This window comes from Zonotrichia albicollis, chromosome 8 (genome assembly GCF_047830755.1).
Source record: "Zonotrichia albicollis isolate bZonAlb1 chromosome 8, bZonAlb1.hap1, whole genome shotgun sequence".
NCBI classification, from domain to species: domain Eukaryota; kingdom Metazoa; phylum Chordata; class Aves; order Passeriformes; family Passerellidae; genus Zonotrichia; species Zonotrichia albicollis.
The window spans coordinates 18,468,504-18,495,559 of record NC_133826.1 but is presented as its reverse complement, the minus strand read 5'-3'; the positions used below and the strand labels follow the sequence as shown (position 1 = coordinate 18,495,559).

At 40.6% G+C, this 27,056-nt stretch overlaps 2 protein-coding genes across 11 annotated transcripts in view; one reads left to right on the top strand and one right to left on the bottom strand.

The window, feature by feature from the left end:
* Positions 1 to 9,797: 9,797 nt before the first annotated feature.
* The window catches only part of LOC141729850 (uncharacterized), a 58,533-nt gene continuing 41,274 nt past the window's right edge, over positions 9,798 to 27,056 (bottom strand). For 2 of the 4 annotated variants that reach the window (XM_074546155.1, XM_074546152.1), the window contains 2 exons: positions 25,582 to 25,629; positions 9,798 to 13,030 (listed from right to left, as the gene is read on the bottom strand). In XM_074546155.1, the coding sequence (XP_074402256.1) occupies positions 11,166 to 12,086 (921 nt within the window). In that variant the 5' untranslated portion in view covers positions 12,087 to 13,030; positions 25,582 to 25,629 and the 3' untranslated portion in view covers positions 9,798 to 11,165. The remainder of the gene's footprint in view (positions 13,031 to 25,581; positions 25,630 to 27,056) is intronic. The other 2 variants (XM_074546153.1, XM_074546154.1) reach the window with 2 other exon arrangements.
* Positions 11,697 to 27,056, top strand: part of DPYD (dihydropyrimidine dehydrogenase) — a 329,803-nt gene continuing 314,443 nt past the window's right edge. For 5 of the 7 annotated variants that reach the window (XR_012581360.1, XR_012581361.1, XM_074546149.1 and 2 more), the window contains exon 1: positions 11,902 to 12,050. Coding sequence is in view for 5 of the 7 variants with exons in the window: in XM_074546149.1 (XP_074402250.1) it covers positions 12,012 to 12,050 (39 nt within the window). In the remaining 2 variants the exon portion in view is untranslated. Of the gene's footprint in view, positions 12,051 to 18,171; positions 18,202 to 27,056 lie in introns of those variants that run through there. The other 2 variants (XM_074546150.1, XM_026790513.2) reach the window with 2 other exon arrangements.

Below are 27,056 nucleotides of genomic sequence, written 5' to 3'. Positions count from 1 at the left end.
GCCACCCTAGCAAGATAAACTCAAGCAGGCACTGACTTTCCTGCTAATATTGAGACTTCTCCAGGAAGCAGATCCAGATGCAGAGCAGAAGACAAGGAAGGGCCATCCCAGTGTGTACAGGTAAATGTCATCTGTCTCACCATTTGGATTTAAGCTAAGAGCTTCAAAAGAAATGAAATTTAAAGATCTGGTTAACTTATACATTTAGGGATCTTGGTTCAAATTCAAGTAATAATTATGCTCCTTGTCTCATTGTATGTTTTGGCTGTTAATACACATATTTGGCCCAAACTCATTATCTTTCCTGATATGTTGCTGACTTTAGGCCCTGATTCAACAGAGCACTTACATACAGACTAAAATAAATTGATTTAGGAAAGCATTTGTATTTGTGTTTAATCTTGGGCAGACATTCAACTTTCAAATCAATGGGACTTATGAAGAGCCCTGACCTTTGGGTCTAAATATTTGCCAAATCAGTGCACTGATAGAGATATATTGGATAAGATACATGTCTAATCAGAATTTTAGTCCCTACTTTCATGGGTAAATACCCATAGATAACACATTATTCCGCTCAAGAAATCCATTTTATAGAATTTATCAGAAAGCCTTAAGTCACGTTTTCTGTTTATGTCAAAAATACCAGATGAACAGTGTCAGTCCTTGATAGTGTATCTGTAATATTCTTCAAATAAATAAAAGTCAGGAAAAGTGCTGACACAAAAGGGCATTCATAATTATTTACCAATACCTTCTCAATTGCCTAGCATGTGGCAATCCTTTGGAGAGCAGGAAGGTGGAATGCCTCACAGACTTGAAGAAAATTGCATATGAAATATCATGGGAAACTCTTCTCTAAAACCAGCATTTATAAGGGTCATTTATATACACATGGAATTTTGAGAGATCACATATTTTTATTAGAGAATGAAGGCAGCCAGGGTAAAACCATGGATGTTTCTGGTATCACAGTGTAGAGGTTATACAAGTGCACCTATTGCCAAATCTATGAGATTAGAAGAAGCAGATGCTAAAATAATTGATGCTATGATTCTATGAAATAAAATTATCTTCTTGCTGTTCTTAAAAGAATATTCACATTTAGGTTTTCTTTATTATGCTAATAAGAAGGCAAACAGAGGCTGTCAAACATTGTTTATAGAGTGGAAACATATAAAAGGAGAAGTAGATTACAATAGGTCCCATCATATCATGTAATTTGAAGAGTGATGAGTATGAATGTCATAAGAAGATGGAGGAAAAATCAATGGGTGCCACATCTGTACAACCATAGGGCAATACTGTGATCCACATTATCCCACTGGGTTCTGTGGGCAGAGTTTGGGAATAGTGCACAAAAAGCAGCTGTTGAGTGTTCACCTAGCTCACACAATCACATGGATCTATCCTAATGCTGCCTACACTCACTTTGGAGGGGGTGAGTCAGGAATTTGGAGCTGCTGTATTGTACACACTGCATGCAGGCTCTGGAGCAAGGCCCATTTGAGCAAGGGGCAGACTGCAAGGGGAAAGCACAAGGGTCTTATCCTCCTCTATGACTCTCACATTACAAAAATAAATTATAAAAAGCTCAATCTCCCTTTTGCATCTACTGTGACCCAGGGGAGGGGAAGATTACAACAAATACAAAACAGTCACTGCCTCTGATAGGCATTTCCATATTAAGGCATGAGTTGGAGCTAAATTTGCTAATTTAAGTCACCTGCTCTCAATGAAATCAATTAGTGCCTAGCAGATGCAAAAGGATTATGAAGCTCAAGGTGAGCAGACATAGGTCCTTGGTGGATGAAAGGCACTTTCCAGTGTGGGGAGAGGATTTCTTTAATCAGTTCTTTAGTTTCTGCTGAAATTGTGCTGCTTTAGTGAACTTCATTCTAGAGGTATGTTTTGCAATTGATTTAAAGAATTTGGGGTTTCATGTTTTTTCACCTTTTCTGATACCTTGCTTAGAGTGTAATAATGTTTTTTCTGTGCTGCATAGAACATACAGGTCATAGAAAAAAAATGTTCCCCCCTCTCTTCACTGTAGTAGTATCTACACTGTTATGTCTTTTGAGGAACTAGAAAAAGTCACCAGCTCTGCTATCAAACATTATGCTTTTATGCCTATTCAGAGTTTTTCTCCTTTTTAACTGATAGCGATTATGATTTGTATCTGAAAGTTACTTTGATGAATCTGCCTTTTGACTTTATTTTTTGATTTTGCTTACCAATATTGGTTCAAGTTCTGAAATACAACAGATTTGCACTGAGTTTGTCGGAGATAGGCAGGCTTCTGAACTTCTAGATGCTTAACTTTATATCCTAGGCAATTTAGCTTTTCTCATTACCCTTTTTACTAAAGAAATGACTAGTGTACTCTTTTTCAAATGTGTAATATTAAGGAACATGCCAAGGCATGCTAATCATAAGGAAGAAAGTCCTACAGATGCTCAAATTCCTATGCTTTTAGCAACAGTTTAGCATCTATTACTGTAGTTCTCTCTGGAGCAAAAGAAGTTCATTGCAGGTTACACTGTATACACCTCAGACCCTGATGCAGCAGTCAAACTAAGGGCAGGTGAAATGTAACACAGATTATAGTAACTTGATAGGAAAGAAATAATTCTTAATGCTCATCCACAGAGGTGGGAAAATAAAAAACATTTCCCACTGCAAGCATATTTCTTTTTTTCCCCATGTTTACCTGGAAATTGTGAAATCACCTGAAATAAGTGGGTGTAAAGAACTCATTTGTATCTTGCATTGTGTTTGAATAATTTCATTATGTTCAAAGCATCTTTATTGGAAGGATGCTTGGTTATGAGTTTTGGGTTTTTTTCTTTCTTTTTTATTTTAAATTTTTTAAATTTTCCAGTCCTCTGGCTTTTCTCCAAGCAGGAGAATAATTCTAACTTATAGCAGATGTAGTCCATCCCTTAAGACTCAGGATCAATTAGACAGAAGGTGATTGTTCTCCTTAACATCCTAAGATTTACTTTGGTTTAAAAGTCAACTTTGTATCCTGTAGACCCATTATTTACTAAAATAAATACTGCAAAAAGCAGCCATACTCTGCTTGAAAATTAACAAAAACTAGCTTGACTTTCTACTCAAAGATAAACAGCTCATCACAGAGGAGTAAGAAAACAAAAGGCTCCTGATGCTATGACAGAGTTAAAAGCAAAAGTTCTGCATGGATGATGGGCAAGTGAGCAAAGGGAATGAAGAACAGGTGGTAGAATGGTGAGAAGGGGAGGGGATAAAAAGTGGGAAAGGTGTATTAAAGGCAAAAGCTTAGACTAAAGAAGCACATGCAGCCCCGGGGGTATGCCTGGGGCACTTCAAAAAAGTTATGAACAAAAATCCCAAACTCCACTGTGATGTATGTCTTGATAACAGAAGTGGTATCTGTATTGTAGAAACTTCAGATACTCATGTAGGAATTGAGGCGTTATATACTAAAGCTTGGCCCAATCAGACTTTTATTTTGAGTGCTTTTCTTCACTCTTTGTATTTGATATGGTAGAATAGCAACCATAAGCTTAGTTGGAAGCTTCAAGGCTTCTGTGGTGTAGTAAAACAGCCCTGACAGAGTTGAAATTCTGGACATAGATGTTCCCTTAAAATGGAACATGAAGGGTCTAGTTTGCCTTTTAAGTTGGCAATAGTTAATTGAGAAAGACTTTAATCAATACTTCATGATTTAAACCTGATGCAACCAAGTAGCCTGTCTCAGAAACTTTCCAACAGGGGTTTGCAATCTCCCTAGGACTCAATAGTATTTTGATGAATAATATTTCTAGCAGGCTAATTTTCTTGCTAATTATCATCAAACACCTAGACAGACATTCTGCTGTAGTAGATATGCTTTGAAAAAACTAAAAGTCCCTTCAACATGGGCAAAAGGAAATTAAAAAATCATATATAAAGTGATATAAAGATTTTTAAATCTTAAAGCAGTTTTTCATTACAATATCTTGGTATTAAGATACAACATCTTAGAGTTGATAGATAAAACACTCCCCATAATTGATTTTGTAATTAAAAGTCATATTCCATGGATAAGAGTCCTAAATTTTATATTTAAAAATAAATTAGGTTGTAGAAATTCTAAATGGCAAACTGTGTTCTCCTCCAACCAAATGTGTTCTGACCAAAGGGATTCTATGAATTTTTGGTTTTGTTGAGTGCTTTATTTCCACTTTAAAGGAAAAAACAAACCCTACAATATAGCTTACCAAAATTCATGAATCTATAAAGAACTTTTGGCATGTAAGTCCCAAGTGTATCCTTCCTATTCCAAAACACTTTGGGGTTACACTTAGTCATAAATGTTTCTAGTTTTCACTTAATTCTGTACAAGTGCTATGAGATGGAGGAACAGACTTAAAAGGAAAAAAATTCTCACTGGAAGAAACAAAAGCAGGTATGTCTCTCTCTACCATAGTCTGCATCCTTCCAAATCCCTTCTGCTGATGCCAAGGCTTGTCCCTCACAAGATCACAACTATGTCTGCAGTGAGCAGTACTTGCTTGGAGTTATGTTACTCGAGCAGTGCAAAATCAGATCCAAGGAAACTTGTGTTACTGGGATCACTGGCTTTACTGTGAGCAGAGGGGGTTATCTTTAAACAGCTGGGATGTACTTGCAAAGCACAGAACCCCAGCTCAGAGCTGGCAGTTTGAGGAGATGATGAGAGTAACAAGCAAGTGTACACCAAACAGATGGGCCAGCCAGGCTGTTACAAGGGGGTTCAGCTGCTGCCCTGGCTCTGTGTGTGGGAGCTCCTCAGCCAGGCAGCATTGTCAGCCTGTATTGACTTTGGCACTTACAATAACTTTCCTTGTAGGATTATGATTAATTTCTTCAGTGATTGAGAAAAAAGATTAAAAAATGGCCTTTTGAGTCCTATGATATTCTGCTCCTTTCAGGCTTATAACAAATATCCAGTGACAGTGATATACGTTCTGTCTGTAATAAGTGTGAAATTACAAGTATGCATACATATATGCTCTCATTGTCAATATTTGACAAGTTTAAAAAATTATGTTTTGGCTATAGAAGCCACTGATGTAGGTGTTATGAGACATATGGGAGGGGTCTTTCAAATTTTTGAAATACTTGAAGCAGGAATTTGCTGTGTGGGCTAAAAGGACTGTATCTGTGGCCCAGCCAGGTGGAGATCACACTTCCCTGGCTGGCTGTTGTGGCAGTGGTCCACCTAAGCATGCTGCAAAAAGGTGGAATGCAACATAGCCAAAAGTTGCTATAGCAATAGATTATTGTGCAGCTAGAGTAAAATCTTGGGTATGTACATACTGCAATGAAAGTGATAATTGGTTTGAATTTTTGGGAAGGAACTCTACTGGACATAATCTTAAAAAACACAAAGCTAATCAACCAAAAGTGGAAAAAAGCCAGAAGAACATAAACCCTTTTATTCATCTATGTAAGAAGTGGGTAGTTCCACAGCACCATGATTTGTTTTTTTTTTCTCTTGCTAAAAGCTACCTTTTTGTGAGGTAACTGACACCCAGCATAATGCAGTACTTTTTTTGTCAGACATATCTTTCAATTTCTGTGGAAAATGTTGTTTTGCAGTGTGAGACTTATATGCAATACACAGTAAAGAAACACAAACACAAATTTAGGCATGAGATTAGACAATGTAATCTTTTTTTATTGCGGGGGGGGGGAGATTTTTTTTTTAAATCACGCTATATGTTCTATAGCAGTAGTAATTTTCAGTAGAAATAAGATGCCCTACATTTGTGGATACTGTTTGTTATAAAGGGTTAATTTCCAAAAGGAATCTGGTTTAGCTCAGATTTTTTAAAAATCAAATTGATTCTGCTTGATTTGATGTAGTGATCTAATATGACCTTGATTAAATTAGAGAGAAAATGATGATGCAGACTTGTGGAGGACCAACAATGGGACATCACGCCATGATCAATGTGATCAAATAAGCCAATTTATTGCAAGAACAAGCTGTATTTATGCTGTGTTCTACTGTTGACATGTCTCAAGCTAACACATGATGGGTTAAGCCTAACAGTGCACATGTCCCAAGCCTTCAGCTGGTTGGTTAGTCTTCTTCCTTCATGTGTCCCAAGCCTTCAGCTGGTTAGTTAGTCTTCCTCCTTCATTCACTTTGCTGTGGTTTATTATTTTATCTTCATGCACTCTGTTGTGGTTTTTGCACTGTCTTCTTAGCTTGCCCCATATCCTGGATTGTTTTTCTCCTGAATAGGTTTTTCCTGTCTTTGAGCTATCAGGTATGCTGTAAAATTCTACTCAGACCCCATAAAGGCTGGCTTGAGCACTATGTCCATTTTCCTGCAAAAATCCCTCAACATGGACTGTTTGTCCTATTGACAATTGCTACCTTAGGCAAGGATGGCAGTGAATTAATATCTTGCCCAGATTTTGCAGGGACCTTGGCTAGGAATTAATTTTTTCTATTCACTTTGACCTTGCTAAGAAGGCAATGGCTGCTGCTGCTTGTAAAGTTAGCCTATTTCACTGGTTCAGAAATAGCTACAGGAACTCACTCAAAACAGCCCAAGACAGATGACTGGCTTGCCATCTTGCCATCAGCCTAGCAGTTCACCAAGGACATAGGGAGGTACCAGAAGTAATTTATATTATTTCAACATCAGTTCTCCAGTCAACAGCTGAGACTTTGAATAGTCTTTACACATCATCTCACACCAGCAGTTGGGGGCTACAGCTACATCTGAGATTATAAGTGGAAATTTGCTTTCTTCTCTGCAATGTAAAGGTCCTGGGTGAAAGTAATCTATCTATATAGCAAGGTAGGGAAGAGATTTTTCTTGAACTGTCCCATGGAAAACCTGGTTAAGTGTTTGTTTCCTTTATCCTATTTGATGAAAGCTAGAGAGCAAAAGATGTGCTGGTTAATGCTTTGGAAGATTCTGTTTTATTTTCATCCTAAGTACTATGTTACTTTACAGCAAATTCTTATAAACTGTAAAGCAATGTAGAACTTTTTTTCTTCAGCAATATTTCATTTCATGGCTTAAACAAAGCACATTAATTGTGTCTGTTAGTGCTGATGGCTGTTAAATACTATTATAAAATTCAAGTTCCAACTGAGGTTTGTTGCACCTGAGCACTGTAAGAGACCTGTATAAGACAATAGCCTCTATTAGAAAAATATTTTCAATATATAGTCTTTTAACTGTGTTTAAATCCTGCAATAGGAGCAATACATTTCACTGTGTGTATGACTACAACTGCTGAAGTTATGGGACAGTGAAAATGGCTGGTGTCACATGAAAATGGGAGACTTCCTCAACCCTTAGTGTGGGGAGGTTTACTTGATTCTTAGTGTTTGTCTGTCAACCCAGGAAAGCTGAGACCCTCAGAGCAGTAAAAACCTAGCACATCAATTCAGCAATTCTCAGGCTTAGTAATAAATATAGAATTTGTCTATAGATGTCATCGCTGGAGACTGGAGGGGGAAAAATGGCCAGATTTTTCCATCCCCTAAAATATCCTAATGAAACACTTAATGGCATTTAAATGGGAAAAAATATGCCAAGCCAGGAACAAGTCTTACTTTTTAGTATTTCTTGGAATTGCATGGCAGTGGTTATCATAAGATGTTTGTGGTGTGAAAATACGTGGGTTCATTTTTCCTATTTTTTTTCCCCAAGATGATTATGTTGAAACTTGTGGTCCTCGCTACATCTTAGAAATTATTAAGCACTTTAGGAGACAAGCTTTTGTTTACACTGATACAGATGGCTGGAATAAATTAGTGGACTCACTAAAGAATAGCTCATTTGTAGTTTTAAATGCATTTGGGCCCACGTGGTGGCCATTTTGTTACTTATTCATCTATTTGTGCTTTACAGTTCCATGCCCAAAGGCTATGTCTGGCTAATGGTCAGAGCTTCCTCCTAACAGAATTTGTAATTATGTGTCTCTCACACCTAAAGAGCATTGGTACTCCTGCAGTGTGCCATACCCTGGGTGATCCTGTAGCTGCCCTCTCTAAAGAGCACTGAGCAGTAAATCCAGCTGCAAACAAGTAGATTAGAAAGGCAGTGCACGTCTTCACTACTGTGAATGTTTTAAGTTGAGCATTTTCCCTAAAGTGGTGAAGAAATGCACAAACTTGTAATTACATACTGCATCATCAGTGCTGCTGTTTGGGAGAGGTAGTCAGAGCAAGCTTCCCTAAATTAAGTCTTGAATTCAAGTCCTCCTGTATTGGATTAGGATGGGTGAGGACAAATGATGGCAGAGTTACTCTATGGCTCTTCACTTATGCACCTTTCAGAAACAGTACAGTAAAACCTCTCTTTTTCATACTTCAACTTTTTCATGTGTATACACTTGTTTCCTCCTTGCCACCAGTACACTGAAGACATGCAGCACAAATCTCATGTTGATGAATCTGGCTCTGGAATCAGCAGCACTGCTTTCAGCTTGAACAGTGATTTACCTCATCCTGTTAAAATCACCACCACTGCTACTATGACTCCTAGTATAAGGGGAAAAAAATCAAAATAAATTTGAGAAGCTGATGTGGGCCTTCAGAGGCAGCTTGTATTCTTCATGGCATTTTCTTGCTAATCCCATTTCTCTTGGACTATGTGCATACTGGATATATCACCTTTAATTTGAATTTGGTTAAGCCAAACTAAGAGGGTAGAAGCAGCAAATAACTGAAGTACAAATCTTTGCGCTGTCATAAGTAGTAAGAAGGTAAAGTAGCAACTTGGATTCACTTCTGGCTTTCCCAAATCCCATGAATTTGACAGGTGAACTTGCTTATGTGTAATGAGCTATCAGGATAGCTAAATCAGGCATTCAGATGTTGGGAGATGATAGATGTGAGAGTGTAACCATCACTCTTCATCATATGCAATGAGGGAGGAACCCAATCCTGGAATAAAAATAGTGTGAGATTAAAAAGTGCCCACTGAGTTCAAGGTACAACTACACAGCAAATCAAAGTCTGGAATGTCTGTGTCTAGTACTTGAAGTGACGTGAAGCAGGGGCAGTTTTGATGAAAATGTGGGGACTTGCTTGTACCACATACCAGTACATGGAGACCTCTAGGCTCTCTAATACATCACTGCCAGAATTTGAATGCTGAACTTTCAGAGTTTACAGTTTACCCTTTAAACCTGGAGATTAACTACTGCAGTGGCTGGAGGAGCAATCCTTTGTTTCAGATTGCAGGTTGTGTTCCTGGAACAGTTTGAAATTGAAGGACGTGGCTTTTTCTCACCGTCTGCTGCCCTGCCCTCCTCTGCCCTCCCAGTGAGGCAACCATTCCCAGCACAAGGCTGTAGCTGCTCCGGTAGCTGTGAGTGCCTGGAGCTTTTCTGAGAAAGTTCACATGCAATTATTTCTTTGGCATGTGAGCAAATTTTACCTGAAGAGCACCAGGAACAAAAGGTTAATGGCAATTTTTCAAAAGCCTATAACTCAACCAAGCCTCAACAGCATTTCATGTCAGAATTGAAAGCTAAGTCTTTAGTATCCCTGCTCTGTTTCTGCTGCTTTAAAAATCCTGCTGGCAGGAGAAAAAAAATTAAAATCAGAGGCTGAGCACTTAATGAATAAAGGCCAAACTATATCTGGGCGGTGTAACACCTCTTACTAAAATTTGTTATGACTTCTACTCTAGAGAAGATTAAATATTTGTATTTTGATGCATATTTTGCACGTCTCCCTCTTTTCGTCCATTTCTTTCCTGAAACAAAGTTCAGCTGTAAACATGCTCAGTGCTGATAAAAGCACTATTTGCCACAGCTGAGAATCCAGGCTTCAGATGGGTGATCCATGCAAGGCCAGCTCTCCCAAACTGCTGGGAAAGATGACAAACAGCATCAGGCTCATACAGACTGGCTGACTGCCATACTTTAAAGACAGTAAACTGATTCTCAGCAGAAACATGGAAACAGAAATAAGAGGAGCTGTGAGTTAAAGCAGAATATGGTGAGGTCTGAGAATCCTGTTCTCTGACCTGTGTGTATTGACAGAGTAAGTTTTGCTTCATTTGCAGGATAATTTCTATTTCCATGAAATCTAAATTGTTTATTGGTTTCACTGGTAAAAAATCCTGTGGGTGTCAGGTTCCTTTGAGTTGCTAGATTACATGGGGGTAACCAAGAATTTACACCTTGCAGAACAAGATAGAAGATGTGTATAATGGAGAGTTCAGTGCCTGCTGCTAGTCTCTTCTAGGTAAATGCTTCTTTAGAACAAATGGAGGCAAACTCCAAGTGCTTGGTCACAAAGACGTTTATTTCATGTAAACTGAAACATTCCTTGTGAAAATGACTTGCACAGTCAATATCCTGCTGTAGGTCAGGAGCAAACACAACTAGAAAACTCCAGCTAGCATGAGACCACTGAGCTGCTCAGCGATGTCAATATTAGTGAAATGAACCAAAGACTCTTGGATTTGTTAGAGATAAGTACTAGCAATGAAGGAGATCCTGCTTCTGATTCTCCTGCCAACACTTCAGCTGCTTTACATGGGTGATTGTAATCAGCAAGAATTGTTATACAATAGTGCTGAAGCCGAGACTTGAGAAAATATAGCTCTCACTTGAGACACAAAAGACCATAACCTTATTTTTTCATGTCTTACAAAGGAAAAAAACAAAAACAAAAACAAAACAACTCCACTGGGCATCTCTAAACTGTTCATTTACAGAGATGGAAAGAAATAAAATAATTACAAGGTAAAGAAAAATTTCCATGCTATTCTGTGAGAGGCATTATCTCTGGAGATGTGAAAGGAAAAGGCAAACCAATTCTATACTGCGCCCAAAGGGTCACCAGTGTCCAGAAGCTACTTACAGTTTTCCAAGCTTTTTGTAAAGTAAATAGGAGTGGGAAGCCCTTTTAAATTTTTTAAAATGCTGTACTAAGGAGAGGATAATAAAAGCTAGCTGGATAAAATGAGTGTTGCAAAGGGAATAAAGAGCAGATCTGGGGTATGTTTTAAGAAGGAGAGGAAGAACCCAGGAAGCCGCCTGGCATGCACATCGGAAAAAAAAAAAAGATTAGTTTTAACTCCTTTATCCTTGTGAAAAGGGGATAAATGTGCTCTTCTTTTGAGCAATCATAGATGGGGCTAAATGAAAGTGCACTGTAGAAACAGACGTTACAGTGGTTGGTTGGCTAGTTGGTTAGGGTGGTGTTGCTTCCCGAGGCGGAGAATACTTGCTTTCTTTTTAGGCCTGTTGCAGCGAAAATGTTTGTTTCCGTGATAACGTAAATATTGTGTTTCTAGTGTTAAACAATTGCAATGTTTGGTAGGCTGTGACCTGGCCTTCGCGCACCACTCCCACCTGCTGGATGGATTCTGTGAGGGGAGTCTCCCAAGGGGGTGGGAAGGCTCGCTGTCCCTGCGGGGACAAGGGTGAAGGTCCAGGGACAGCCCAGGCCGGTGCTGCTGGGAAGGGTCACCGCTCTTTGCTGGGCAGGAGGGCGACCCCAGGCGCAGCGGGGCTGGCTTCAGCCGCGGCGTGCAGGCTGCTCCTGTGGGATTGTCATGAGTGGATAAACACAGCCAGGGCGGCGTTTGGTTCTCCAGGCGCAGTTTCTCGTCCACCACCAGGGATGAGAGAGGCAGGGCCCCGGGGGCCGGGTGCGCACATGGGGCGAGGCACAGGGACCGTGAGGAGGGCGCAGCGGCGGGGCGCGGCCCCGGGCCGTTCCCGGCAGGGCGGTGTATGGGGAGCCCCGAGCAGCGCTGTTGCCGAGCCGCGTCCTCGCCACGTCCCCGCCGCTCGGTGGCCGCTGCCGCAGGCCTGAGGCGCGGGGCTCGGAGCCCTGCCGCCCCGCGGGACACCTGCCCTGCCCGGCGGGGCGGCCCCGGCCCGGCCCGGCGCGGGGGCGCCCGCCCACCTGGGCGTTGCTGCCCGGGCTGTCGGCTCCGCCTCTTCCCGCTCTCCGCTCCCTTCCACTCCGGGACTGCGGGGAGCTGGGGGAAGGAGGTGCGGACACCATGGCTCGTGTGCTGAGCCGGGACCCGGTGGACATTGAGGTACCCACTCGCCCTGCCGGGACGTGCGGCTCTCATTAGCGGGGAGGGGGCTGTGTCCGGCGGCGCCGGCGCCCGATAAAGTTTGGCGGCGTTAGGAAGTGCCTCGCCGCTGCCTGCCGGCGGTGCCCGGAGCCTCGTCCCGCCGCCCCTTTCCGTGCTGTGCCATGCTGTGCCGTACCGTGCCGTAAGGACCAGCCTGGGAACCGGCCCCTGGGGCTGTCCTGCCGCCCGGGCAGCCGCAGCCCTGGCGGGCAGGGGCTGTCGGGGCAGCGCCGGGCGCACCGCTCCAGCCGTGCCCCTGCCCCCGTCCTCGGCACGGTGAGCGCGGCCGGCGCCCGGCCGGGGGGCGTGAGGGGGCGGCGCCCGCCGCCTCCCCTCTGCCCGCCGCCTCCTGTCACTGCCCGGTGAACTCGAGGGCAGGATGTGACCGAGCCCCGTCTCCGGGGGAGGTCGGGCTCCCGGCTCTGGCAGGGTTCCTGAGGGGCGGGGCTGCTCGGGGGCCGTGACCTGTGAGCCCTGGACGGTCTCAAGGTCCGTGGCCGATGGCCTCGGGCTCAGCGTCCCGTGGCCGCCTGTGGGCCGGAGGAGCTGTGCGGGACCCGGCTCATCGCTGTCCTGCCACGGGTCAAGCTGCGCTCACGGACTGCACCCGGTCTGCTCGGACCAAAACAATTGCATGGCAGGCTGAGCAGGAGGGCCGGGCTAGCAGCCTCGCTGCAAGAGGCGTTCTCACCTGTGGCACTTGAGGTTTTTGTGTGACATTCCTGGCGGCAGGTCGCACTGGCTGCTGGAAGCAGGGTCCGGACGTGGCCCTGGGAAGGCGGAGCTGAGGTGGGGTGTGACCAAGGCTGCTGCCCTGGCACACGTGCTGAGCTCCCGCTCGTGTTAGCCAGGTTGCAAGGCTGCACTTCAAGGTAGCATTTTCCCACCTTTCCCAGAACCTCACAATGGGCTGTAAACTTCAGCTCTTTGTGAAGAGTCTAGTAAAACAAAAGCAGTAATAAACGAACTTGTGATTGATAGTCTTGTTCTAGCCTGACACAACTTTTTGTTGTGGTATACCTTGAGGTATAAAATGTTTAGTTTGGGCTATTGCAGCTCATCGAGGCCCAGACGTAATACACAAATACGCACAGCAAAAATTTGAACACATCTCTAGGTCAGTTGTGACTGAATTTTATCATTAGTTCTTGCATTGAGTTTTTGTGTCCAATCTATTTCCTAGCTGAGCTGCTGTTTGAACCGCGACTAATGTCCAGAAATGATCTTGCAGATACTCTGATAAAACTGAAGCATGGAATGGATAGGAGGAATGAACTATCACAGAAGTCTTCCTGGCATTTAGGGAGACACTGTGGTATGAAATCAGCACTGTTTCTTACCAGCTCAGTGTTTTCAGAGCAGCCAGTCTTGGATTTTTCTTCAAGTGTTAAAGTTCATTTTTCTATGACAAAGCTTTGGTTTTAGTTGTTCGGGTTTTTGAGTACTTTCCTTAAATTTTTAATGCAAAATGCTCCTTGTATAGCATTGTTTTGCATTTCTAGATACTGATTACTCAGATTCAAAGAACAGTGTTATGGTAGGATCCTGTGTTGGTAATAGTATGCAGTAGTACATGGTTTAGGAGATGAGTTGATGGATTTTTAAAAGGCTGGTGTTTGCTTTATTCAGTTTCAGATACAAACTTTTGTCAGTATCTCACTGTATATTTGTTTTCAGCAGTCATTTAAACTTGCAAGGAAATCAACGCAGTCTCCTAACTAAATGTACTGTCCTGTCCTTCCCTCATCTATTACAATAAATTTAGTTGTTGTATGGTTGGTCTCACAGATGAATATATCAATAATTACTGATAAGCTAATTGCAGCATTGTAGACCTGTTGTGGTGGTTTTTTTTTCTTTCCTCCCTCTGCATAGGACTTTATTTTTTGGGGGGAGGAAAAAATTTGCATTTTAAAACAATTTGTTTTATCTTTGTCTTTGAAGCAGGGACAGTGCTAGCTAATCCTATCATTGTAGATAAATATTTTCAGTAATTTGTTTGTTGAGTGGAGGAGTCTATCAATGTGAGCACTAGCAGCACAACTTGAATATTTTGGTCACTTTCTTGGCTACAGTATAAAAACTGAACCAATGATTTAATTAAATTTATCTCAATGGTTAGTACCTCAAATTCAAGTTCATATAATAAAACATTATAAATGATAAATGATCTCTTAAGTTTTGGTGCAACTTTACAATGTATTTAAATAGTTAAGGCTGGATAAAAAAATCATGTCATTGGTTAAAAAAGAGCCAAGAATCTGTGCTAGAAGTAGCTAAAATCACTGATGGTTCTCCAAGTTACTTTCAAGAGAAAAATTCCAGGAAACAGTCCCTGAGGAACCTTGTCCCTCTTACTTGGCTTAGCCAGCAGCTTCAGCCTCTGGACCTAACTAAAGACAATGAATAAATTACATAAAGGGTTGTTTTTTCTAAAATCTGCTTTCCAAATTGTGGAAGACTAGGCGTGTTGTGATTTATATGCTTTTCTCCAATTTGATTTTTTTTTAACACTAAAACAAAAATAACACCCAAAATACCAAAACAAAACAACAACTCTCCCCTCAACTACCAGCAACTCCACAAACCCCAAACATTGCCTTTTTAAAAGTAAAGTCGGCTATCAAAGTGTGCTGCTGATATTCCTTGGACACTGATACTCTAAGCAAAAGGAAAGAAAGCTTGTTTAAAAATAGCTCCTTGTGAAAGTACCTACCTTGGATTTATGGTATAAGGACTTGCCTTGGGTTTTTGTTTATTATCTCTCTAAATCTTTACAAGAACTTTTGAAATCTACACTATGAGGGCAGCATTTCCTTTCTGACTTGTAATGTGAAACTATTAAATGTACATTTGAGCTCCAGAGAGTGTTTACAGACTTCATGTAAACTTCCCGATGATACTTTGGGAAGGAAAGTCTTCCATTCTTTTGTCTTCTCTTTTGTTTCACCTGATTCCTGACTATCACTGTGTGTAAACCATATTTAATTACATCTATTGCAATCTTCAGGATTCTTTGAAGAATTATGGTTGTCAAATCAAGTATTCAGAAATTAATGAATTGCAAAATGAATAGAACAGAATCTTGAATGACATAGTTTAGTATTGTTCTCTGCACCCTGTTTTCCTGACTGCATTCCAGTGTTGCTCTGCAGTCTCTCGTGTTTACTCAGTGATGTTTGGGTTGTGGATGCTTTCCAGCTCTTTGACCCCCAGACTACAATCTGGGGAGAAGAGTAGGTCTCTCAGTTTTTTGGAAGGGGCTTCTTCTCAGCAGAGTGGGGACACTTTGCCACACTGTTGTCACAAATCTGAAACATTCAAAGAAAATGAAAACCAGCCCCCCAACACAAGTTAGTATGAAACAGCAGTATTGTTCTTGCAGTAGGTTGGCACTTCACAGATCTGTCCTTCCTTCTGAATCGTGTGTGTAGGTTTAAAGGGGAACTGGGTGTTGATGGGTGGGTAATTTCCTGCTAGACCAGCAGCTGGGTACCTAGAATGCTGTCACAGCTGTTTCCACCCCAACACTGGTGCTTGATGTGTGAGAATAAAGTGAAAGGTGCAAAGGGCTAGAGCCATGCTCTGAAATTGCAATCAGGGGATTGTCTAAGAATTATCAGGGTAAATTTGTGTCACTTTCACTTAAAATGCAGTGAACATTGTATGAGCAATGAACAATGTTCAATGAACTATGAACTGTAACTATGTTATGCTTTCTCTTCATTTAGCTTGAGAAAGTGTAAATGGCTCTTAAATAATGTATTTCTATTTCAAAAGTTATATAATTCACATATTTCTTTGGCGTTACTTCAGGGTTCAGAGGGTCAGACTGTGTCCATTGGGTGCTGACCTTAGTGAGAACACAAGAGGCTCCAGGAGTTCTTCAATGCTCAGCGGGCAGCGTGTTTGTTGAGTTTGAGTTCCTCCAGCAGCAAGTTCTACACTGCTGTCTGAATGCCCTGATGAATGTGGGGTGAGGTTATGGGCTGTTTGAGCGGCTCACTGATGGTACAGACAGCACATCTGCACTCAAGGCCTGCAGCTGGTTCCAGAGTCAGCCAGGGGAGCAGAGTCCCTTGTGCCATGTCTCCTGCTGCATAAAAGGGTCACTTGGGAAGTGCTTCTAAGTCTTGAGAAAGTGTTATTGTGCAGCCTGCAAATTCCACAGTGTTTTAAGCAGCAGGTTTGATAGTGGTGGCAGTTCTTAATTCTGTGGGGTATACTTCGTAGCTGTTACCGAGCCCGGGCAAGGACAGCAAGGTAGGCAAGTTTCACATGTCGAGCTTATTTTTCTCCCAATGCAAATGGACAAGAACAGTAAAAAAACTGCAGGTAGAAAGGTATGTCTGAGAGCTAGGCTTGGTGTGCTCACAGTGGGAAGCAGGGCAAGGATTGAAAAATAAAGAACACTAAAAAAACAGGAAACCTCCAGCAAGATAGGGAACTCTACTAGTCAGCATGGCTCACAAAGTTGTTAGACAAAGGTCATGGGAATAAATAACTGAAGCTAGCATTCTTTGATCTAGGCTAAACTTTTATTTTAAAAGCCCCACTTATTACAGTGTCTCTCTCTGTTGTAAATACCTGTTAGTTTTTTGAAGTTCCATAATGAAGCTTTAATATGTAGAATGTATTTATGCTACTGCTTTATAGCTTGTTGTGATGATCAGATGGCTGTTCCAGATTGATGGCTGTGTCTTCCTGGGGTCATTTCACAAGCAGTCAGTGAGAAAACAAAACTTTGCTGTTTTTGCTTAATGAATTTCTCAAGCCTTTTCATTGTTTTAGTGATTTTATTGTAATAAACTCTTAGCTGAGTGGAACAGCAATTATAGCATGATTGCTTAGACCTTGTGGAAGATTATAGACCACAATTATCATGTCTGTCTTAGAGAATTGAACAGTGATTTACTCATCAGGTTAAAATTTGATCTGGCAAGTCGGAAGGAAAGTCTTCTGTGTGAAACATTTTTTCTTTTCACGTTTTATATGCAAATCCTCTTGATGCTCAAGGAATTATGGATGGTCTTGCCTCTACTGTTGATAGTCTGCCAGATTGTAGCAGTCAAGCCCTCCAAATAATTATGTCGGGGAAAAAAATAGTTTTTCAAAACTTGTGCATTTCATTTTTCTTCAGCCTTTGTGTTTTAATGTTACTTCCAAATTAAACTCCCATTTTCCCCCATCCTTTAAATTTTTACTCTTTTTGTGAGGTCTTTCATGGAAGAACTACTATTCTCACCCTTCTCATGGCCGAGATTTACAATTAATCTGCAGTTAGCAACTCTGAAAACAAGAAGGAACTGAAATTGATTTTATTTTAGTTACATAAATGAATTTCATGATGATCTTATGTTGTACACCAAACTGGAATTTTATTCTTCCCACTGCTTAGTGTCACATCTTTTAAGAAGGTGTAACTACATGCCGATATGGAAAGCTGATATCCATGAGGCAGGATTTTGCCAATCTGCTGTGACAGGAGTGCAGCCCTGCAGGGCAGGCATTTGAGATGCATTTGGGAGAGTGCAGTTTTAGCAGGAGGGCAGGACTTGCCCAGTTTTCAGTGCAGCCCAGAGGGTGTGGCTGTGTCTGATGGGCTGGCATTTGCTTGGACCCAAGATTGCTTGACTCTCTCCATCCTGCTGGCCAGTGTACATGTGTGGTGCAGTTTGTGCTACCCAAAGACACAAGCTGCTGCTTTTCCAGTTAACACTTCGAAAAATTCTGCTGTCCATCCTATCCTATACCATTTTGCCACTGTCAGTAAAATGACCCAGGGAACACAAAGTAACTGGCACTGGGTTGGGAGCACACTTCTAGTTAAAATATTGAGAAAAGCTGAAATTCCTGGTGGCTGCAGACAAGCTGGATTGAATGTGTCCTGTTTGTTCTGGCTATGCTAACCCTTTGACAGCACCGAGTTCAAATCAAAAACTGCTTTCTCTCCCTCCCTGGTTGCCTGGCAACCTCCCTCCTCTTATTAGCATATGATTTCTATTCCTTTTTTTATTTCATCAGTACAGTGTTACACACTCTGCTCCCTGCCCTGTGCTGCCGCCTTTGAGAAGAGCAGGATTTGTGCCTTTATATGAGACTTCGGCAAGTATGTGATTTGGCAAAGAAATCAAACATTTGGGATTAGGAACCTTTGGCCATAAATGCCTTATCAGAAGCTCAGAGGGTGGTGTTTGTGTGGGCATGTTTTTCAAAGTCTTTTCAGTTTCATTTGCTGTCATTTTTATACTAAGGGCAGAATTCTTGCAAATCAGCACAGCATAAATCTCTGGCATCTCTACATGTGCAGAACCTCAGTTTGTGAAACCTGCCAACGGAGATGGGCCACACAGATCTTGGGGGGTATTTTGTCCTCTTGGTCTTCATGCAGTTCCATAATGCAGTATGCAATGCCATAATTCAAAATATAAATTTTTTAAAAAATCCAGGTCAAATTGTGATTGGGGAAGAAGGCAGCTAAAGAAGTAAGTGGGAGAATTGAACTCAATTCTCCAGTTTTCTTCTCATAATAATGCTTTTTTGAAATTAGAACATTTTGCCTTTCAGTTGGCCAGGTGTATTCTTTTATGAAATAACAGGTGATTCAGACTAGGTCTATAGTTTAAATTGCTTTTTTTCTGTTCATAGACTCTTACAACTGTAATAAAGACCCCATTTTTTTTTTTTGCTATTGCATAGGGCAAAGAATGTAAGATTCAAGTAGGAGTAGAAAAAACAACACTAGCAAGAGAAATTAGAAGATGCAGTGAGGAGGAAATGACAAAGCATGTAAGTTTGAGGAGTGTTTATATCAAGCTATGTAAAGGAGTTTTTTCTTAATATTATCCAAATCATAAATGACAAGTGAAATAATCTACTTTTTCAACATCCTTGTTCTGAAGGAGGGTCAGGTGTCTCAGGAAGTATTTAAGGGAGTTGCTAGGGCATGTAGGAAAAAAATGAGGGAGGCCAAAGCTCAGTTCGTACTTAATTTGGCAACTTTTATAAAGGATAGTAAAAAATATTTAAAAAAAATGGATTAATGGCAAAAGAAAAGGTGAGGCCAACCTTTGTTCTCTACTGTTTGTGGGAGGAAACTTAGTAATTGCAGATAAGAAGGCGGCGGAAGTGCTTAACACCTTCCTTGCTGGCTTGTCCTCAGGACAGCTGTTCCCCTGGGCTGGTAGATGGTGTCAGGGAGCAGAATGGTCCCCCTGTTATCCAGGAGGAGGCAGTCAGAGAACTGCTGAGCTGCTTGGATGTTCATAAATCTATGGGACCAGATGGGATCCATTCCAGGGTGAAGAGGGAGCTGGCAGGTAAGCTTGCAAAGCCACTCTCCATCATTTACCAACAGTCCTGGCTCCCTGGTGAGGTTCCAGATGACTGGAAGCTGGCCAATGTGACACCCATCCACAAAAAGGGTAGGAAGGAGCGTCCTGGTAATTAAAGGCCAGTCAGCCTGACCTCAGTGCCCAGTAAGGTGATGGAACAGTTTACAGTGAGTGTCATCACCCAGCACTTATAGGATGGCCAGGGTATCAGACCCAGCATAGGTTCAGGAGAGGTAGGTTGTGTTTTACCTACCTGATCTCCTTTTATGGCCAGGAGACCTCTCTGGTGGATGCAGGGAAGGCTGTGGATGTTGTCTATTTGGACTTCAGCAAGACCTTTGACTCTGTTTCCCACAGCAGACCCCTGGAAAAGCTGGCAGCCCACGGCTTGGACAGGAGTACTTTGTGCTGGGTTCAGAACTGGCTGCATGGCCAGAGGGTGGTGGTGAATGGTGCTGCATCCAGCTGGCAGCCAGTCACCAGTGGTGTTCCTCAGGGGTCTGTGGTGGGGCCAGTTCTGTTCAATATCTTTATTGATTGCATGGATGAGAGGATTGAATCTTTCATTACTAAGTTTGTGGATGACACTAAGCTGGCAGGATGTGTTGAGCATGTGGGAAATATAGGTGGGTTTTAGGAAAAAGTTTTTTATAGAAAGAGTGATGAAGTACTGTAATGGTCTGCCCAGGGAGGTGGTGGAGTCACCATCCCTGGATGTGTTTAAAAAAAGATGGGAAGTGGCACTTGGTGCCATGGTTTAGTTGAGGTGTTAGGGCATGGGACTCAATGATCTTGAAGGTCTCTTCCAACCTAGTGATTCTGTGATTCTTATGCTATGGTCTGAGTTTGGCAATTTCACTTATTTCCTCCCTCAAAGTACTTAGACCTTCCTGTGAAACATCTGGGTTCTTACTGTAGTCATAGCTACCTTCCTAAACCAGTGCGGAATTTTAAGTGGTTTTGGGTCTTGCAGAGACATTTGAATTAAGAGTAAGCCCACCTATAAGAGTATTTTGTTTTTAATAATGCTTCCAGTATTTAAAGATATCATTTCAGAAAGCATTCTTAGTTTGATAAATATTAATGTATGTGATGTTGGTATTTAATTTGTAGATTTAAAGTGATAAACACAATGAAGTCCTTGAAATGCCAAACCTTTCATCTCTGCTCAAACCAAGGTTCAATTTTATTTTCAGTATGACATTTGCTGCCTGAAGTCTTACAAGTGACTTGACCTTAAAATTACGTTTATTTTAGTTCATTGAAATGGTTGGCCTTTCCAGTTCAACTTGACACCAGCAGTGCAAATGGGAGAAGGCAGACATGCTAGCCTGTGACTCTATTTGAAAGCAAATTAAAAAGGTATCTAGGTGATGCATCTAAATATTTCCATTTAGATGGGATGCTAGTCATCAGTTAAAGGCAATCACAGTGCATTCTGACATTTTAATTTCAGGTTCAAAAACAATTATATATGTAATTAAGGAGCAAAGTGTCCAGGCCACCAACCTGTCTGATTTACGTGTCGTCTTGGTGTGTGTGGGGTTTTTTTTATAGAGGTACCTGTGTATACCACTTTGAGACTGTAGAAGGTGGAAAAATGGAAGGTTTGATTTTAGTTAATGTGTTCTTCCTAAGGACACTCTTCTTTCAAGTATTACTCACACATTCAATGTTAGGTTTGCATTTATCAAAGAGATTGGACTCCCCTCCATTTGCAAAGAGGTTGTGATACCTAGTTTATTTATTAGTATATTGCTGCATGTTTGCCTTGGTTTTTGGTGTGATTTTGTTGACTGTGCTCTGAGAGGCCTTATTTAAATTGGAATGTCCATTGGAATGAACTTTCCTGGCTGGGTTTTTCTCAGTCAACAAAACATTTGGCCAATGTCGAGAGAATGAAGCATGCTGCTGTGCATGTCTCTTAAGGCAGGGATGTTTTGTTGTGCTGTGCACTGTGTGCAGGGCTCTCTGCCCAGCCTTGAGAGATGTCCTCGTGCTGCCCAGTTGCATCTCTGTCAGTCAATTAAGGAATGAGAATATTGTGCTCTGAAGGGAGCCCTTTGCACTCTTGCGATGAAAGGACAGAAAGCAGGGTGAGTTTCTGAGAGAGGAAAAAAATGATAATAAATATGTGGAGGGATCTACAGGGAAGGAGAAATAAAATATGCACTGAAAGCAGGCCATTGCTGAGTTTAATAATCACAGCATTTTCCTGTCCAACCGTTGCACTGTTAGCATCTATACTAGCATCTTGCTCATTATGAAATGCTTGGGCTTTCACTGATTGTGAAGGGCATTGTATGAAACCCAGCTCTGTTCTGCTCTTAACAATACGCTGACTACTCTTCCATCCAGGCATGTCTGGCATCCATGCAAAACTCCAGAATTCATTTGTGAAAGTAGGTAGAAGTGTTAGAATAAGTTATTAAAAATGTGGACCCATAATGGGAGCAAAGAAGATTGGAAGCATAAAGGGAGGTTTTACACCTGGAAGTTATTATAGTTATTTAGATTGAGCAAGAATAATAACCAATTGTTTTCTAAGATGTATGACACATTTATGAAAAACCTTGAAGGATAAATGGATCTTTTTAGTATGCTACTTCCACAAAGGACTCTATGAATAAAATAATAGTGAGAGAACTCTCAGTGGATGCTGAATACTGCTAATTGATGAAATTATTACTTATTACACTGCAACTCAACTCTGCTTAGAAACACTATTTTCAGTATGATTTTTTGAAAATGACAGCTGAAATGTAAGAGGCTTTGTATTGAAAGTGAATAGTGATAATTTCTTGATATCTTTGAAATGAAAGATATTTCAATGACAGTTAAAACTGAAAAAAGTATTTTTTCTTAAGTGCACAGATCATGGACTATGACTATGAAAATAAAATGAACTTTTCCAAAATCAATAAGTAGACTTAATGTGGATTTATGAGGCATTTTAAAAATAACTTCAAGTATTCTATTTATAATAAAGCAGTCAATTATTTGTGTCAGCAGTTTTCATATTATGTCACATTTTAAGGTTAAAAATTGGGTTTGTGAGATAGAGTATAGCCATCATATTAAGGCAAACTCTTAATTCTAAATTAAATCAGTATTGAAGAATACTGCTGATTTACTGCTCAGGGCAAAAATGGGAATGAGTACCAGATTTTCCTTGGTTTTCTGTTGATGAAATTAGAGCCTGCTGTCCTTCTTGATGTGTCTAGTTAGGTCTGTATACTAACTCTTATGGATTGTTATCAGTAATTGGTGTGAGCATCTGCGCTCAAAGGATCACGTGTAGTGTAACATTTTGGAATATGATACGAGTGAATACGAGATCTAATTTTAGCCTTAGCAAATCTGTTCATCAGTACTAAGATGAACCTCTCTGTTAATTTCAACAGACTGCAGCATCTGAAGGACAAAGTAGGCTTGTGCAGATTCATGCACATGCTCGTGTGGGGATGTGTGTGTATGCTACAGGACACAAGATAGGAGATTAAAAGTGGTTCCCAGACTTAACTGTTTCTGTTTTAAAGTTGTGTTTGTTATTGCCCTTTTTTCAGTTCCAATTGAAAATGCAAAATTCGAAAGATTTTAGTAAGCATGAACATAGCTTTTCAAAACAGATGGAAGTGCGAAAGTGACAAAAGAGTTGGGAGAAAAAAAAGAGAAGAAGATAACCACAACAGAAGCTGTTCTAGAATGCTGGTGATGAAATGTAGAAATAAAATGAATACAGAACAGAAAAAAATGAAAATATTATCTCTTCTGAAAGTATCTATAGTGTGAGTTAAGTGTCAGTAGTCAGCAGTAACCAATACTAAGCTGAAGGGCTTAGTACGCTTTTGTTAGGATAGGGTATGATATGAAAGAGATTCTGGAAGACAGTAGAATAAGAACTGGTTCTTCAGTGAAGCAGAATAGCTTGCATGCTGCTAAGTCATGGCACTAGGTGAGGAGATAAGATTGCTTTTGTGCTAAATACTTCTTGGGGTTCCTAAATCAATCAAAGTTAGATAGTTTTAAAATCCCAGTATAATGTTCTTTATAGACTTAATCAATGAGCCCTTAGTGAAAAATACATAAGTATTGAGAGTTGGTCTAAAACTCTTTTACTGCTGGAGAAGGATTCTTGTCATATTCTCTGATTTGCTTTTGTAATCTTAGCTAAACAGCAAACCAGTTCAACTTCTCATCCAGGTTTTCCTTCCATCCTGTGCAGGGCAGATCAGGAATGTGGGGATGGAGGCCTTCTTGTTCCAGAGGCGACTCCAGTAATTATTAGACTATTTTACAAAAGTGTCTGTTCCTGTAATTATTTGTGACACTTCCCCAGTTTTTTCCATATTTCAAATGGAAGCTGGGAATGCCTGTATTTGAGTACAAGTAAGTATTTAAACTTAGGTAGAGTTTCAGGCTGAGAGCCATCATCCTAGAGGCTGGTGTATAAGTCCAGGAGGGTAAGGGAGAACAACTTGTGGTTGTGTACCTCCTGTCTCTTTGGTGTTTTGTCAGACTCATCTAAGGAGTCCTGCTTGGTGTGCTGGCAGCTGTGAATCCCCTCCTCAGGTGCTGTAAGAAGGAGCTTAATTGGGCGTGCAGCTTCCACTCCGGAGTTAGTCACCTGCCCTTACTTACAAAGCTTCTGTGTCTGTGAATGTAGGCTCTGACTCAGGAAAAGGGAGCAAATGATAGCTAAAAGAAGAGCTGACCTGAAGTCGAGTGAAAAGAGCTCAACATGACTTGGCAACATGGCTCGACTATATCCTGAGCTGCATCAAAAGAAGTGTGGCCAGCAGGTCAAAGGAGGTGATTCCTCCATTCTACTCTGCCCTTGTAACACCTCCACCTGGAGTACTGCGCCCAGCTCTGAGGTGCCCAGCATAAAGAAGATGTGGACTTCTTAGAGTGAGTCCAGAGGAGAGCTGGAAAAATGGTCAGAGGGCTGGATTACCTCTCCTCTGAAGACAGGCTGAGAGAGCTGGGGTTTTCAGAAGAGAAGTCTCAGGACAGACCTTAGAGCAGCCTTCTGGTACCTGAAGAGGGCCTACAAGAAAGCTGGAGAGGGACTATTTTTTTTTACAGGACATGTTGTGGTATGCCAAGGTGGATTGGCTTTAAACTGAAAGAGTGGGTTTAGATGAGATGGTAGGAAGAAATTCTATACTGTGAGGGTGTTAGTTTAAACCCAGAAAAGCAAAGAAAGCTAAGTCTCTGTGTATAAACTAGAAAGAACTTAGAATGCTCAAAATATGCCCAAAAATTAGATTAAAACCAAATGAGGTTAGATGTTGGTGCCAAGGAGCTTCAAGGTCCCTTCCAACCCAAACCATTCCATGATTCCATGAAGTAAAGATTAAATCCACATTTCTGAAGCTGTCAGGCACGGAAGTGCAGGAAGATGGTACTTACAGAAGAGTAATCTGGGTGCCTTTCCTTTATTTAGTTTCTAAAAAATGTTACTTCTGTTACAGCTCTCCCTGTTGCTCTGCAGTATGTGCTCCTGCTCATAACAAACAGCAAACAAAGGGATGCTGCTCTGAGACAAATGGTTTTTAATACTTCCATCCTAATTGAATGATAGCATTGTGGTCTTGTATCTTCTATTCTAGGAAAGAGAACTTGGACCCGCCAGCAAGATAGGAATTTTATTTTTTCAAAAGTCCAATACTTAGATTTTGATGCAGTTTGAAATCCACAGCCTTAGAATCATTACAGTATGTTTATAGGAGAAATATTTTGCTGTAATTTTAGAAAACCTTACAAATGATAAAAGTTGTTCTTCCCTGTTCAGAGGTCTCACAGCAGAGGTGTAATTTTGCTTAGTAAATAAAGGAATTAGAAAATAATGCTCCTACATACAATGCTTTTTAATAAGTTTTTAAAAGTAAGTTTTCTCTATAAGCATGAGACAAAGTATAATAAATCAGAATCCAAATGTTCGCTGGCATGTTTCTAGATTGGGCAGCCTTATATCATTATTTTAAGAGTATCACCTCTGCTTCCGCCCCACACATTCATCAGTATTTAATGTCAATAAGATTTGAAAATCAAAATTGTAAGAGTAAAGAACTCCAATGAATTTTCTATATTTCCTATTAGTGATATATGTTCCACTCTCATCTATAGCATGTGAGTCCCTGTATACTTACAGACTGTCGTGTTTCTTTGCTTGGAGGTGTCAGCATCACTGTGTGCTTCTGCAAAAGAAGACAATGACATTTTCAAACAAAAAGGAGAAACTGGCAGCAGTTTGCTCTTGCCTTTCCTGCATGGGTTGTCAAGTTTTGTTGCTTGAAAATATGGTGTAGTTTTGGTTTCTTTTTCAATTATCAGACATTTAATAATATTTTATAATATGGCTTCACATATACTTACTGCTTATAGGATACATTTAACAAATCATTCACATTTCCATTTTATTTCTACATGCTAATTCTTTTCTTCCTTTTTGGTTAGGATGCTCTGGTGTATGCACGAAATTAATAGAAAGTCTGTAGTCCCATTGTCAATTTTGCATTTTACCATTGTATTAAACAGTTACTATTGAAATTTTTGTAAGAAGTTTGCACAGTAGTTGCAAAAAGGTAGGTTTACTTGTTACTTCTTCATGTTGCAACAGATTTAGAAAGTCAGTACTGCTAGATAGTTGGCATGTTCTTGGAACAAATACAAATGTTCACATTTGTTTCAAGCACTGAATGTACTAGATCTTTTGGATGTATATTGTTAGTCTCATCCTTGTGTTTCAAGTTCATTTATTAGACTTTGAAAATCACCTTTTAATGAAGTTTTCAGAACATTGCTTTGCTCAGCTAAAATTAGTTCCGCTGATTTTGCCAGTGATTAAACTTAAGCAGTTTTAACTTTGCTAATTTCTCTCCTGTGATCAAAAGTTAGTAGAGCATTCGCTTGTCATTAACAGACGTGTCTCTGATGCAGGTTTGGGTTTTGCTTAAGCAAACACTCACAATTCAGGGTCCAATTCAGAGTTTCAATTATGGGGATACAATAGCCTTTTTTTGGTTGTGACAAAGTTTATTTTCAAAGGCAACTGAACTTGCTTTGTCTTGTGATCTGTTTGTCTTGTAGAAAAATAGAAATGAGATGTAAATGTAGGTGTATGATAGTGATTCTTTTTGCTGTCATCCTTTCAATAAATGACTATGTGAGTGAGCTCTTACCAAATAACATTTGTATTCCTCATGTAAGAGTGCAATTTAATGTGCAAGCATTTGAGACATAGATCAATATTACACTGAGGAAACGGAAAAGTTCTGATATACCTGTGATGCAAACCTAATATTTTTCCGAAGCTTTATGTTCTGATTTGTAAAGGAGGAAGATGTTTTTGTTAGGAAGATGAAAAAAGGTGACTTTGAGTGTAGTGGGTATGGCAGACTGGAGACCATGTACATGCTTACTTCTAAAGTAACAGCAATCATGAAGCTAAGAATCAAGGCTGTGACATGGGTTGCTCTGTTTTTTTTGCGCTTTGCCAATTTGGATGATTAAAGTTGATGTCCATTTAGGGAGAAAAATTACTAAAATATTAACTGTGTGTAGAGGGATAGCTGTACAAAATTTTAAAACTTGCATTTTAAAGGCTGTAAATTAAGTAATGTTT